The sequence below is a fragment of the Agelaius tricolor genome, unplaced genomic scaffold (assembly GCF_023055355.1).
Source record: "Agelaius tricolor isolate 1412-34295 unplaced genomic scaffold, bAgeTri1.0.p SCAF_7, whole genome shotgun sequence".
Taxonomy (NCBI): domain Eukaryota; kingdom Metazoa; phylum Chordata; class Aves; order Passeriformes; family Icteridae; genus Agelaius; species Agelaius tricolor.
The window spans coordinates 29,079,619-29,095,060 of record NW_027269267.1 but is presented as its reverse complement, the minus strand read 5'-3'; the positions used below and the strand labels follow the sequence as shown (position 1 = coordinate 29,095,060).

Here is a 15,442-nt window from a genome sequence, read left to right as displayed (position 1 = left end):
CCATATTTGTAATTTTCAGATGAAAGGGTATGTCCTGTTGCAGTCTTAACTTCCAGTAAACAGAGATATGGTTTTTAATAGATGCATACTGTGGCCCATAGAAATTACAAATCATGTGCCTTGCTACTATGCAATAAACCTTCTGGATACCTTTTATTTAATTAATCAATGCATAGTGAGATTTTTATTTTAACATCAAGTCACTCCTTAACTATTAGAGTTCACTCCCTGGAGAGAAATGTCCCCAATTATCATAATTATTGTATAGTTCAGCTCCTGCAAATTTTATATTATGCATTTAACTTCTGGCATCATAAAATGTGAAGTGCAAAGTAGACATGATGTGCCTTCCTTCACAGCTTAAGAGTAGCATCACCTACTTCCTAGATCTGTGCACTTTTTGTACTTTTGACAGAGAATTACATTAACATTAGCCATTCTTCTCTGTTGCTAAAGTAAAAAACATTTCTTTGCTTCAAAACTACTTGCTATAAACCTTTCCTCCATGATAGCAACCATTCAAAAACTGTATATTCAATTTTTAGAAAAATTCCTGGAGAAATTTCTGAAATCATCATAACAGGCTAGTTTGTAAATTTTTATTTTGGAGATTACATGTATAGAAATTTCTCAAACAAGTTTCCTCTCTACAGAGACATTTGTTGAACTTGCCTGATTTTCTCCTCACTTATCTTTAAGAGGTAGGAGCTGCCTCTGTTACAGTGGCACTGACATACCAGGCTACTCCCAGCAATGGTGATATATTAAATGCTTCCCAAGAAAGAATGCTCTCTCTGCAGTAGTAGCCTACTTACCTGATAAGTTATCCCAGAAATTCACACTGTTAATATACTTAATCTTCTGGGGTTTCTTCAGAAGTTTTTCAAGATATTTACTTGAGGAAAGATCAAGATAGATCATAGTTAGAAATTTTAAGATAATCTCGTCATGTGAAATGTTGAGTTGCATTTATAATTAAAAATTCATCTGCATTTGGTGCTTCTTATATTATATGCTTTGAATCCTCAGCAAAGCAACCTAAGTATGTATTTAAGAATTTTTTTCCTTTGCATTTAAGAATAAGAGCTTTTATTCTCAGTCTTGTTTATTTAGATGCTTTGGACACATTCTGTAGCTTCCTTTCTGCCATAGGCTTCTGTCCCACCATCATCATCCACTTATTTTTACTCCTAAATGAACATTTGGAATTGTCACTTAAGAGAAAGTATATTTTGTCAACGTCCTTCTCTGTTCTACTTTACTCAGTTCTGTTTATTTTCTTGCCATATCTTCACTTACATTTCTTTAAATATTGACTTAGAAATTCTTTAAATCTTAACTAAGAAAAAAGACAGACTTCTTTATTGGTTTGTGTTAGAATTGCTCATAATGTACTATGTATGCCCATGTAATAAAATAAATTTTAAAAAACAGATTTTGTTCTAAATCAAGAAAATCTACCACAAATAGAACCATAACAGCTTGTTAGCAGACAGTGAGAATATTGCTGTGACACAAAGGCTTCTAGATTTTTCCAAAGACAAGTAAAACAATGAGATAGTGGTGTGAAAAGGAAGAATCTTCAGACACGTATTATGGAAGAAAGCTCAAGAATGTAGGTTCACTTGGAGCTACTAAAAATATTATCATACTCCAATAGCAATGTTTTTATAGATTAAAATCAAAAGGATAACTGACATTTAAGGAAAAGTTATTTTGAAAAGATGAAGCATCTCATTATAAAATTAGTTTTGATTCTTTAAAAACATTTGGCTTCCATCTGCTACAAATTATAAAGCAAACAGAGAATAGGTACAGAAGAGAGAATATTAATTACTCTTTTTATCCTTTTCTCTGATTTATGGATATGATCTTGTTTTAGTATAAACAAACACTATATATTTTGGTATAAGGAGAAAATTTTCAAGTAGAAAGCTCATATTTCCCTGCCCACTCCCTTTTAGAGCTCTTCTTTTGGGTCAGCTTGTTCAGACATCTTCAGCAGGGTTTAAAAAGGCTGCAAGCTGCATGTAAATAACTTCATGTTCTAACCCAGCTATGTATTGGCCAGCACCCAGAAAAGGTAGCTAGATATAACACTCAATCACTGGTGTGCTTGCCATCCTGACAAAGCACCTGATGACTTTCTGCTGGCAAGGCAGGCATCAGGCACAGGGGAAAAGGCCAATCTCCAGGGCTCCTGAGGATGGTCCCTCAGCATGGCAGCGCTGCCATCTTCTACCACAAGCTGAAAGCCCTGGCCTGGAAAAATTCCATTAATTGATCATGGAAATTATTAGGACCTGGTTTTGAAATTCCTTCTTCTGGTTCATGGCACTGAACAGTGTGCCATTAATGGCAACAGCTTTGTTCACCAGGTAAGAAGTTCTTTAAAGACATAGGGCAGCAGAATCCTGGCCTTGGCTCAGTTCTAAAATGAATTTCAAGAGATTGGAATCCTCCCATTTTTGTAAATATGTCCAGGTTCAAAAAATGCAGTGCTATTTACATTCAATTTTCTTATAAACTTCCAGCCTAGATTCTCATTATTTTGCTTCACTGACCTTAACTTCTGAGGATTCCTAAATTTTACATTTTTCTGAATACCATGCCCCTGACCAGTCACAGCACTGCCACTACTTAGTGATTGTGATAACCTGTTCTATGCATTCTATCAGCTAAATTTGGAATTAACCTTAACTGGGAGATTAACTCAATATTGAATAGAAGGTTTGAGAATTTGTGAAAGTCCTCTATATTTGAAAGCAGAAGACTAATTCATATACATTGATTTGTTTTGTTAGATTTATTCTCCTATTGGAGTAAAGAAGCAAAACATCCTCTAATTTCCAGCATGAACATAAGAAGAAAAAAAATTTATTTTTCTCAAGAATTTCAAACTATTCTAATTTTGTACATCAAATATTTGCTGGAATCTGAGAAAAAATCTGAAGACCAATGTGTGTTTGCAAACATTCTCAATGTAATTAGAAGGTGCTTAACAATCATATGCTATTGGAGTGCAAAAAACCTCTTTCAATAAACATAAATAGGCAATTTAAAGAAATAATTAAACTACATATAATTTGCAGAAAATTTAAAACAGAAAAAGGCAAAACAAATTCTGTTTCCTCAAGCCTGTTCCTCATTGCAACATCAATTATTTTCAGGCTCCAATAAGGTGTTTAAAATTTGATCTGAGCACTATCCTGAATGTACTTTACCAAATAATTACTCATTTAATTTCATGCAACAGAAGAACTACATATAGTTGATTCATCTTCCCTTTTATTTTTAATGTTTGAAACTGTAGTTTTTATTTTGAATAGTATAATATTTCCCCTGACAACTTCACTCAGAAATAGACCTTCTTCTGAAGGCTTCTTGCATTAAAAAACTGTATTTGCTCAGAACCTCTATATTCCAACAGAAATTCTACTGAAATTCCAGTCTGATTAACTTTTTTTAATGTATTCAGAAGAGTGGAAAACTAGCAGTCATATCCCAGGGGACAGTGAAGTCCTTTCCCAAGAGGTATTTAACAAGCTTATTCATTTGCTGTGCTTTAAAAAATTTATTTATTTTTAAGTAAATGGAAATAATGTAATCTGGTTAAATCATATTGTATCTATAAGTACAGATTGACCTTTCCATGTAACTTTATAAATGACTGAGAAGGCTTGGCCAAAGAGACAAAATGTCTGGCATCTTTAAAATATGCTGGAGCCTACTTACCTCCACAAGGTTCAGGATAATTTGCTGCCAGCCAACCATGTCCGGCTGGATTGTGGCAGCACATTATAAATGACACATGACTTATGTCATCAATAAGTAAGTAAATCAGTCAGCTTGTGACTATGATCACAGAAGCTGGAGTTTCCTTCTCTTTTCCCCCTTCAAAATCTGCAAACTTTCTCTTCTGTCTCACCTCCCATTTAGAAACAGTCTTATCAGAATATGAGAAATACAGTTGCTAGCTGCAAATGTTCAGATTTAGGCTGACATGCAGTATTAGATTCTCACATGCAAGGAGGTGATGATTCAGACAGTTTCTACTGATACTTATAATAATCTCAATTACATGTGCTATTTCATGAGTGAGCTCCAGACTGTATCATTCACCCTCTTAAATGATTTCTTTGATGCCAAAAGATGGCAGAGCAAGAGATGTCAAAACAGGAACTGCCTTTCTACCTCTAGGTCAGGTTGAGAAGGGCAAGTATTCATTAGTGCTTCCTACTCTTCTCAGGATTATTTCCCACAGTTGGAACTTGGCTCAAAGTGGTCACTGTCTGACAGGTTCTCCAGAGGCAGGCAGAAAACACCTGTAAATAAAACTACTTTCCAGGTGCCTGCTTAGTTCTCCAAGAGAAGAGTACTATTTCTGCATTTGGGTTACCTCTTGCACTGATGTGGTAAAGAAGCTTTCCATGCTTACTTCCCTCTCCAACCATATTCACACAAGATTATTGTGGATTAAGATCTTTACTTGTGCAGCTGAACAACTTCCAGGTGTCATGTTGACTGGGTTTTCAGTACTGGCACCCACAGGGCAGACTGTAGGTAGTGCCTTGTTGCTGCAGTAAGAGAGCAGCAAAAAATGACCAGTTTCATACTCAGAACATCTGGGACAGACATCTGCAATATGTTAGATATGTGGTTTTGCTGGGCACTTTATGGTCTTGACGTAGATTCAATACAGGCACATGATTTGCTCGTTTCAGTAAGAAGTTTTACAGTAGACAACTGCAAATTATTTTCTTTGTTATTTGAATATAATGGTCAGAAAGTAAGAACAGTGATTTGTGGTGGTTTTGAGGTTTTTTTTTTCCTTAATCCAGATCCAATTTGTCATTCTCTTTCCTTGTTATTTCTGGTAAAGATGCATTGTATTTATTTTTGTAGATTTTTCTGTGGAAGCCTTGATGACTCAGAAGCTTCTGCTGCTACAGCTGTTTTAAAACCTGAAATAATTTTGGTCATAATTTCTTGTACTTCATTATTTCAGAGTTTAGTTCAAAGCTTATTAATGTAAAGGTAAAGCTTCCTTTTCAGCTCCGAATTGGATGGTATTTTAGTCATTAGTTTCATTTTGAGGGGAGAAAAAATTTAGTTCTGAATAACCACTTGGCTCTCTTCAGAGCATCTCCAAGAAGCATGGAAAAGTGCACGGTGCTGGATTTCCTGAACTCCAGAGTCACTGAGAGGACCACTTCTATTTTCTAACTGTTCAGCCCCCATTCAGTTCTCAGAAGGTGAATGCAGTTTTCTGTTAGACTAGTTTGTGGCCAAGGTGACCACAGCTTCTACAACCTGGTCTGCTCAGCAGGATCAGCTGAGTGTCTGGAACCACAGCACTCTCTGGGACAGTGCTTGCTCATTGACCATCATGCACCTGCATGAATTTTAATCCAGCAGGAAAGATGCAAGACCACAGGAAGACACGTGCCAACCTTCAAAAGAAATGAGAGCTTGCACAACCCTCAGCAGCATCCATAAACTGCAGAATGGCCAATTCCTCATGTTGTCCCAGGAGGATGTGCTCTGAGATGTATTTTCTGGTTATCTGGTGGGGCAGACAGGACTTACAATGCCTACTCCCTGCCTACAAATGAATCTCAAGAAGCACACACAATCTGAAAAACTACTCTTTTCACCTATTTATTCTGAATATATGTTGAGCCCTTAAAAGAATCAATAATGAAAGGTTTATAAATCTGAACTGGTTCAGTAACGGGAATAGCAATATATTTCCTTCTGTGGGATGAAGGGATAAAACTACCACTGCTCTATGTCCAGATGAGGGGGATTATTTGTATTTTTGGTTCTATTTTGGGGTCTTCCAAGCAGCTGTGCTATACAGGTAAGGTGGCCCTAGTCAATGCTGATGTGACTTGATCGAAGTCACTTTGTCTCTGGGCCAGACCTTAGGCCTCTTTTATTTAGAAGCACAGGCACAGCTTCTGGATATAATGGCAGCTCTGACTCAAAAGATGCTGCTAGGATCAGCAATGACTTTAGTCTAACTATATTGAGACAGAAAAGTCTGATGCAAACCCTAGTCTAAAGAACAGCTCCAAATGAGTCTATTATTGAAATACTGAATCAGCAATAGCAACAGTTATAAACATACGGAGGCAAAGTGTATGGTAGACAAATGACAAAGACACACTACATAGTCTAAAAGCACTTGCCAGCTAAAAATAGGCGTAGACACTGCATTTATATATCTTTTGGGCTGACTCTGACATTCATGTGGGATAAAACTATCCTCAGATGCCTCTAAATTAGATCCATATAAGTTCTCTTTCTTTCTTGGAACTGTTTGTAAATTCAGTGGGGTCTACCCAAGCACATAAATTATGGCAGAGCTGGAACATCATACTGCAGAAAAGAATGTTCCCCAAAATTCCTTGCAGTGCTCAATGATACCCATAAACTGTGGGGGGAAAAACCCCAACCAGCAACCTTCAGACCATGAAGAAAAGACAAAACAGATGCAGGGCTGTGATCCAAAGAGCAATGAAAATCTGGGTAACAACTTCTTTCATGGAGAAAGAAAGTTGTGATAAGGAACAAAACAGGGGGCACTGCTTTACAAGTGAAGGTTTCTGGCTACTCTTGATTTACTTTTCCTAATTCTATGCTCAGTCCAAACCACTTTCACTATAAAACGAAATAGGATGCCTCTGTATTTGGTGTTGTCAGGTAAATTAGCTTTATATTTGATAGTGTTGGAATAAAGATTCTTGAAATCTCTCTCACTACAGAGTTGACTGACAGCCCCCTAAGTGCTGTGCCTTTTATAGCGTAACATAATTGACAACCCTTAGGTAGCTGGCATATGCAGTCTATGAAATGAAGTGTGCTCGTTCCAGATCTGAAGAAAAGTAGGTGCAATGAAATAGCTGTTGTTATTATTAGCCTTTTAAAATAGAATTTATGTGTTTGCATTAAAGAAAGCATGACTTCTGGATATATCAGCCTCAAGCCTTTCAATAGTGATGAGGAAGATCAATGCAAAACAATTTCTGTGTCAAAAAGCACACACATGTCATAAAATATCTGGAAATTACTTAACTGGAACAGAGTTAAAATACTGCTGAATTGTCTGCATTTTTAACATTCATTTTGTTTTTTTTTTTTTCAAACACATACTGATCAGCTGAAACACAAAGCTTTCTGTCAAGACACTCTTCTCCAGTGCTCTCCCTAGACAAAAACTCCAATTTTTTGTTCAACACTGGACCTGGGTGCTCCTAAACTTCCCTGGGCACGAAGGCAACCAGCAAGTGCTCCTAGTTAGCCTCTGAGAAATGTTCTAAGCATATGGATATACTGTAACATCCTGAGATTCTGTCACCCAGTCAGCCCCTGTTGATTGCTGTCCCTTTTGGTTCATCTGCCCCAGAACTTCAGCTAAAGTACTTACAGCTTAAGGAAGAAAGGCACAGGGGAAAGGGAACAGAAAATACTTTATAAGAAGAATAACTTTAGTTCAGAATTCCAAAAGAAATCTACTCTTTTATTTCTGTTTACAATAAACATAAAATTTTAGGCATCTCTGCAGAAATGGATTTGGGTTAGGGCATCCTGCAAAGTTTTAACCCCCTACAACCATTTGCTTTGTTTTTTTTCTCTGTATATCTGCCCTGTCTTTATGCCTCATCACAGTCTACAATTTCCTTGTGAGGGGACAAGGATGGGCAGGTACTGATCTCTTCTCTTTGGTGACCAGTGACAAGATTGGAGGGAACAGCCTGAAGCTGTGCCAGGGGAGGGTTAGGTTGGTTATTAGGAAAATGTTCTTCCCCCTTAGGGTGGCTGGGCACAGGAACAGGCTCCCCAGGGAAGTGGTCACAGCACTAAGCCTGACAGAGCTCAAAAAGCATTTGGACAATGCTCTGAGGCACATGGTGTGACTCTTGACAATGGTTCTGTGGAGGACCAGGAGTTGGACTTGATGATCCTGATGGGTCCCTTCCAACTCAACATGTTGTGTGATTCTGTCAGCACCTATCACTGGTAGAGTGAAGCCACCAGGCTCAATGGATCTTTAGGCTGCCACAGATTCTTGCCGATTTTTGGACTGCTTCTATGAGGCAGTGAGCTGGAGAGCCATACATCTCCAGCACTGCCACTGGGATACCTGCTCCTCAAGCAACTGCTTTTCACACTACCCATACTAGCAACCTGCTATCTGCAAATACCCATATTAGTAACCTGCTAACCATACTAGTATCTCATGCTATCTACAAATCCCAACTCTGATTACAAAAGAACACCCCAAATCTCACTTCAGGGTTGTCTGCATGTAGGTTGGCATCATAAGCAATCAGCAGCTTTGGACTGGAGCTAGCCCTAGGTTTGTGCTTAAGAATTTGCATATACTACAGATGTGCCCCTCCGACTGTGCCCGACCCATGCATGTGACAGGCTCAGCCTGGTTTCCTTATTCTGCTTTCAGTAATTTTTCACTTCAGAAACCTCAAGTCCCACACAGAGGCACCCTCTTCTTTATGTCAGGCCATCAAAGACAGCACTCCAAAGCTTTAAATAGTCCCAAATGATACACTTACCCCTCATTATCCAAGTCTAAAAACAAAAGCAGGTAATGTGCTGCAGGCAACAGTCCCCACTTCTGTGATTGCGCAGAGCATGAATAGCAGGTGACACAAGGACATGGGTAATCAGGCTCACAATTGAAGCAGGTCCCCAGAGCAGAACATTGCCCAGCTGGGCTCAAGAAGGACATCCCTGCCACACAAGTGACTAAAGTTCCTCAGAGAGCTTAGTGAAGCATTGGGGTAGTTTGCATGGATTAGGTAAGCATCTACAGTCTGTCAACTAAACACAGAGACAGAAAGAGAAGCCCTTTGGAGTTAATCTTGGGATAAGTAGATTAAACATGGTTTTCTTGCATTTCCCTCCACCCCTGTCTTAACAAATTTTGACAGAGGGATGGGGTGCAGGTGGTTGAGCATGTAAATAACCTCTGCTCATTTTTATCCTACATTCATTTGTGCTAAAAATTGATTTTGAACTGGCAAACCCAGACCCCTGCCACCCAAGCAGAAGCAGAATCTTTCCACTAGAGGGAATATTTTTGGAACATGCTAGCCATGCCTACCACAGAAGTATATTTCCATTTCAAAACATCCAAAGTAATAGCTACATGCACTCCTGATTAGTCTAGAAAATGGTCACTCAGTGTCCAGCGTACAAGTGTCTCCTAGGGGCAGGCAAACTCTTTGGTAGAAGCAGGATGGTTGGGAAATACACCTGAAATTTGTGCAAAAATCTTCCACCTTGAAGGGGCAGCTATCAGTTTCTAAGGGCTGACAGCTCTAATGATCCAAGAGAAACACAACACAGCCCTTAATAGCTGGACTTCACATACACCACAGTCTCTATTCAGCAATATGCATGAGCAGTTCTGTAACCTCCAGCTGAAGCCATGGGTTGTACAAACTCCATGCCTTTGAAAATCATGCTCCAGATTGCAAATGCATTTAGGATTTTTTCACAGTGAGCCTAGGAGTAGAAAAATGTAGGAAATCACGGAAGCTGTATTTAGATCAACTAGTTACCAAGAATAAGTGGGCGATATTTTATAGGTGGCCTGCTCCTCAAGCTTAATTGGTGATTAATTATATGTGGGGAATAAAACCCATTCACTCCAGCGGGCGCTTTGTTTCTGTAGAGCTGACAGGGGTGAGAAGTAACAATTGCTGAGCACAGTGAGGACTGAAGAGCTCCTCTGCTGCTGAACAAAGCCAAGCTGCGGGGCGACAGATGGCAGATGGGATTCACCATAGGCCGCAAAGAGGCCATACTCATCGCTGGCATTCTCCACCCCTTCAGCTCTGCTGGCTGCTCCAGAAGGTGGGTCAGTGGGACTGTGACCCTGAACCAACCCCCTTTTTCTCTTCTGAGAAACAGCTAGCAGCTAAATGACATCCCAAAACACCCTGTGACTGAGAGCGTGACTGCAGTTCCCAGCGCTTGGCCAGGTGTGCACAGGAGAGACACTTCACTGCTCTCCTTCAGTGCAGTGTTCATGGCAATCATTTGCACGTATCCATGTCAGTAAAACTGCTGGTGTTTGCACTTTCACAGCTGGCAAGGGCAAGAATGAATGCACCTTTCCAGGCAGTTCCTCCTTGACCTCCCTGCATGGATGACTTTCTTTGCCCATGGCCAGTTTTCTTACAATCTCTTTTATAACCCAGAGAGGAAATCATACTTTCATCTGCATGGGGGGAAGCAAGGGCTACCCATTAAAAACTTGACAGAAAAATAAACCTGGAAAAGCAGAGATTCATTTCCAGAATTTCCTCTAAAATAGTTACTCCTCTTAAAAAGAAGGTCCCTCTAAGTCCTAAAGAAAAGCTTCTTAAATTCAGTTTTTAATTCATTTCCACTTCTCCCATGGTAGAAAAAACTACTGACAAAATCCAATCACCTATAAGGGTATATCCTATGTTACTCAGGAAACCAGGAACATTCTCAGGCTCCAAGGTTCAGCATCCAGAGACACTGTCATCACCTTGGGAGATGACAGGATTGACACCAGCCTCCCCCTCAGCAAGAGATGACCTCTGTGTCTCTAAAATATGTCATCCGGAGAATGGCAACTCAGCTGGTGAAAAGTCTGGGGCACAAATCCTATGAGAGGCACCTGAGGGGGCTGGGGCTGTTTGTCCTGGAGGAGAGGCTGCTCAGGGGGACCCTCTCACTCTCTACAAGCGCCTGAAAGGAGGCTGCAGCCAGCTGGGGATCAGCCTCTTCTCTCAGGCAACCCGCGGCAGGACAAGAGGACATGAACTTAAGCTTAAACCACTAGGGGAGGTTTAGGTTGGACATTAGGAAGAACTTCTTCCCAGAAAAGGTGATTAGACATTGGAATGGGCAGTCCGCTGTGGTGTGGGGGTCGCCGTTCCTGGAGGTGTTTAAGGAAGGGCCGGACGCGGCACCGAGTGCCACGGGCCAGCTGGCACGGCGGTGACTGCTTGGTTGCTGGTTGGACCCGACGACCTCAGAGGTCTTTTCCAACTTACTTGATCCTGCGATTCATTCATTTTTTTTTCCCCATGGGAAAAACCCAAACAGACCAGTTCAGTGCGAAGGTGAAATCTGGTTTTTGTTACAAATCTCCAGAGCAGTGCGGTTGCCCAGACACTCAGGCAAGTCCCAGCGCTGCGTACTCAAACAGGAGTCCTGCTTTCAGCGCTGTCCCTCCAAGAGAGGAGGCCGCGCCGGGGGTTCCTGCTGAGCTGGTGGCCACTGTGAATGTCACTCCGGGTATAAGCCCTGCTCTCTGCCGACAGAGCTGGATTTCAGGAACGCCGAAGCGGCGCCAGCTCCGAACCGCGGCCATACGCTCAGCCGGTGCGGCAGCGCGCAGGCGCGGCCCGGCCCCGCCCCCGCCCGTCCATGGGAGGGCGGAGCGCCGCGGTCATGGCGGCGGCCGTGGGGCGCGTGCTGTGGCTGTGCCGCCGCTGGGGTGCGGGGTCGCGCGCGCAGGTGAGAGCCGGGCGGGCGGTGAGGGCCGGGAAATGGCCCCAAGGGGAATGGCCCCGCCGGGAACGGCCTCACGGGGCGATATTGCCTGGGAGGCCCCGCTGTGCTGCTGCTCCTGCTCCTGGGCCGGCGGGGCTGAGGCAGCTCTACGTGGGTGGGCAGTGTCGAGGGCTGGCGCCGCGTTCAGGTTGTCTGTTCCGTGAGCTGTGTTTGCTTCCCTTGATGTGGAGCAGAAGAAGCTTGCTTAAGCCTAGAATTAACAGAGCGGTATATAGAGCAAAGCCAGCGCAAAAGATGACAGTTTTTAGGTTGATAATTTTGAACGATAAATTAAAACACAAGAAGTTCCACCTCAACATGAAGAACTTCTTTACATTGATGTTGGCAAGGACTGGAGTCTCCCTCCCCGGGACCTTCCAAAGCCACCTGGAAGCATTCCTGTGCTACCTGCTCCAGGTGACCTTGCCTTGGCAGGAGGGTTGGGCTGGATAATCCCAGAGGGCTGTTCCAACCCTGACAATGCTGGGATTCTGTCAATTGCGTTTGATCAGCAGGTGAATAGATCATGAGGCACAGAATTAGAGAAAGATTAGGGTTGGAAAGGATCTTAAAGACCACCTAGTTCCGAACCCCCTGCCATAGGCAGGGGCATATCCCTCTAGACAAGGGACCTTGTGTTGCACAAGGACCAAGTCTCTGAATACCTGCAGTGGAGAGAGAAATGTGCTCCACAAGTAAGGTAACTTATGATTAAATAGACTCATTTTGTTTTGAGGGGTAGGGATGTTCAGCTGATTGCCATTTAATTAAAAAGCTTAGCTGCTGTCAGTATTGTTTGTGCAGTGGTATTTGATACACCTGTATATATATTTAATCAGTGAGCAGCAAGTGGATAAAAAGGCCTGCTGGTAATGCTTTCAAGTTACAAAGTAATTTAGGATAATATGGGCTGAAGAACTGTTGGTGACTGAACTAAACCAAGCCATGGGGCAACAGAAGACGCAGTAAGAAAATGAAATGTAACACCAGAAGGAGCAATTTGAGCTATTTATATTGGTTACATCTAGATTAACTTGACTCATTAGGGATAAAGACCTAGTGCCCATGTAGGTAGTTCTTTATGCAGCAGTCAGGAATACATGCTCTTAAGGTGTGCAAGGAATGACAAAGAATAAAGCTGAAAATATTCTAGTACTTGATTTCATTCTCAGTTGGAATAGTTCGTGTTGCTTTGGTTGCCTTGTGTCAAAAGTATGATTATGACAGTAACTCGGTTTTCCTGGCGAGGCACATCCTTAAGTTTTAAGATTTGTATTGTAAATGGGAGAATGTTCTCAAAGGAGGAGTCACAGAGGAAGGCAGGACTGCAAGGGGCCTTGAGGGATCATTTATCTATTCCTCTCACCCCCAGAGAGGGATCAGTACCTAAGCCTGTGGCTATACATAAATTGTCTAGCTGTCTGTGAACCAAAGGATATGAGGAGAACTAATGGGAGACAGAGCCCAGAAACCTTAGGGACTCTTCTGTCTATTAGGTGTAGTTAACTTGTGGAACTGTTTGGTGAAAATGTTCAGGATGGCAAGCATTTATGTGAATACAGAAAGCAAGTTGAGAAACTTGGAAGACCATTTCACTGAGCACCATTAAAAAAGAAGATAGTGGCATGCCTGAACTACAGATTGCTGGAAACCAGGCAAGTGCCCTGGGAAAATTATCACTACCTGTTTGTCCTGTCCGTGTGCCTCTCATACAGGCTGTGTTTGACAACAGGGTAGAAGTTGATGTATCCATGTTCTGACCTGCTATAATGATTTCTTACGTTAAACACTTACCTGTCCTGACTATTTGGAATTTTTTTATGATGCTTGTCCTAAAAATACCTTGCAGTTGTTTCATTCATTACTTCTTGTCTGTCTTAGTGGGTGAAAATATTTAATTTCTTAACTTTAAAGTTTCTTGCATTGAGAAGCAAAATGGAAGAGGAACTTTGTAATTCCAGTTCCCTTGTGCAACAGGTGTAGTCTCCTATTCTTCCAATAAGAAAATGGCAGAGATGTAGTGCTACTAATAAAGAAAAAAGGATCTAGCTTAGTTACTATCTATCATTCACTCTGATGTGATTGAATAGCTATTCTCAGCAGAAGAGTTCGGAGTTCCTCTTTAATTTGATTGGGTTGAGTACTTTATCTAAATCACTGTAGATGTTAAATGTACCAATATCAGACAGAGATTATGGTACCTTGGTGACAGACTTTCAGAACTACAACCTTGAAATGTAAGAGAAGCCTTTTTTGCAGTTGTTAACTAGGATACAACTGGAAAGCCTCTTAGTACCTGAAAATTTGAGCCTAAAAACAACTTAGATCTGAATTCTGTTCCCTGATATACACATCTGAGTTTTGCCATGCATTGATGCATTTAGAGCTATTTTTTACTTGCCCACTGTACAGCAAAACTTAATATGTAGATTTGGTTAAACATGCACAGAAAGCATTCTGAGCTTTTCTGAGCAGGTGAGATGCGGTTCTGTGGTTACCTGCCAAGGGACTTAATTTTGAAAAAAAAGCTTCTTCTGATAAAATACTTTGTGAAATCAGGTATTAAAAAAACCCAGCAAATCACTTATGCGTATTTGCTGACATCTTGTGATGCTTTCCAGTGTATTTTGCATAATGCTTCTGAGACATCAATCTGATACTGGTTCACATAATTAGTTTGTAGGCCAACTAAAATATAAGATTATACCAATGTTGTTTTAAAAAAATCAATTAAAACACATTTTTGCAAAACAGTGCTCTAGAAATCCAAAACTCACTTACTGAGGAAAAAGCAATTATTTAGAAATTGGGATGGCTCTGAGCATTTATATTCTGTATAATTGCTATGTAAAAAATGTTTTTTCTTTTGCAACAAGTTAACAGAGGACTGTCTTGCATGTCTACTGGGTTCAGTAGCAGCAGCTGTGCCTGTAGATGGAGTATTGGACACTGGGCAGCTTTTGTCCTGCATACTGATGTGGTTATAGGGCTCCAGTTCCACATCTCTTAGTGAAGTCCTACTCCAGAGATAACTTCTTGGTACAAATTTGTTTGTGCACTGCATGGTTTTTGAAAAGGAGGTGGTTGAAGTCTGCAGTTTAGAGCATGGAAAAATCATGGAAATGGTGCAACAGTCTATGTGCCATGTCATTTGGTGTCATCTTCTGTCTCTGTACCTGTGTCTTGTTGTAAAACGAACAACCTTTGGGCTTGAATTTAAATCTCTTGACTCCAGTCCACCTTTCTTCCCATTCCACAAGTACAGGAAACTTGATTTCTCTGTTTGTTGGTTTGGTTTATATCTGTGTAACTCCAGTGAAGCAAAATGAACTGGATGAGTAAAAAGACAGTCCTAGTTACTTCTTTTCTTGGAAGAAAATAGGCCAGAGAAGTTGAAGTTCTCTGAAAATGCTATTTTTTTTTTCGAAGGCAAATTTAACATAGGCTGATTTTCTCTAAGTTTATGGTCTCCTGTAAAATCAGGATTTGCCAAACAGTTTTAATTCTAGGTTGCTCAGAAAGTAGTTGGAAAGGAAGGGTTAATCACAATAAGTTGTGTCCAGAAGTAAAGGCTTTCCCTTCTCCCATGTTCTAGTGGAAGAGCATATTATTTCATGACCATTGTTAATAAGCATTATTTTTAAAATGGTGAGGCTACTGTCTTCAGTAATGCTTTGTGAAATGTGTGAGAAGTGAATGCAAACCTCTGTGGTTTCTTCTACAAAGTAGAGGAGCATGCTTTCTTGTTTGACTGAAATGCCAGAAGCATTTAGCTGTGCTTTGCAGTTTCTGCCTGTGCCACCCATGAAATAGTGCTCTTATCCCAGAAGAGGTACCCAATACAATAGATATTAATTTACATAAGAGGCTGTTTTCTAAT

The 15,442-nt window shown here is 40.9% G+C and overlaps 1 protein-coding gene across 3 annotated transcripts in view; it reads left to right on the top strand.

The window, feature by feature from the left end:
- The first annotated feature begins 11,403 nt into the window (after positions 1-11,403).
- The window catches only part of MRPS9 (mitochondrial ribosomal protein S9), a 34,049-nt gene continuing 30,010 nt past the window's right edge, over positions 11,404-15,442 (top strand). Inside the window, exons 1-2 of one of the 3 annotated variants that reach the window (XM_071430764.1) lie at positions 11,423-11,526; positions 13,059-13,217. In XM_071430764.1, the coding sequence (XP_071286865.1) occupies positions 13,188-13,217 (30 nt within the window). In that variant the 5' untranslated portion in view covers positions 11,423-11,526; positions 13,059-13,187. Of the gene's footprint in view, positions 11,527-13,058; positions 13,218-15,442 lie in introns of all 3 variants that reach the window. The other 2 variants (XM_071430765.1, XM_071430763.1) reach the window with 2 other exon arrangements.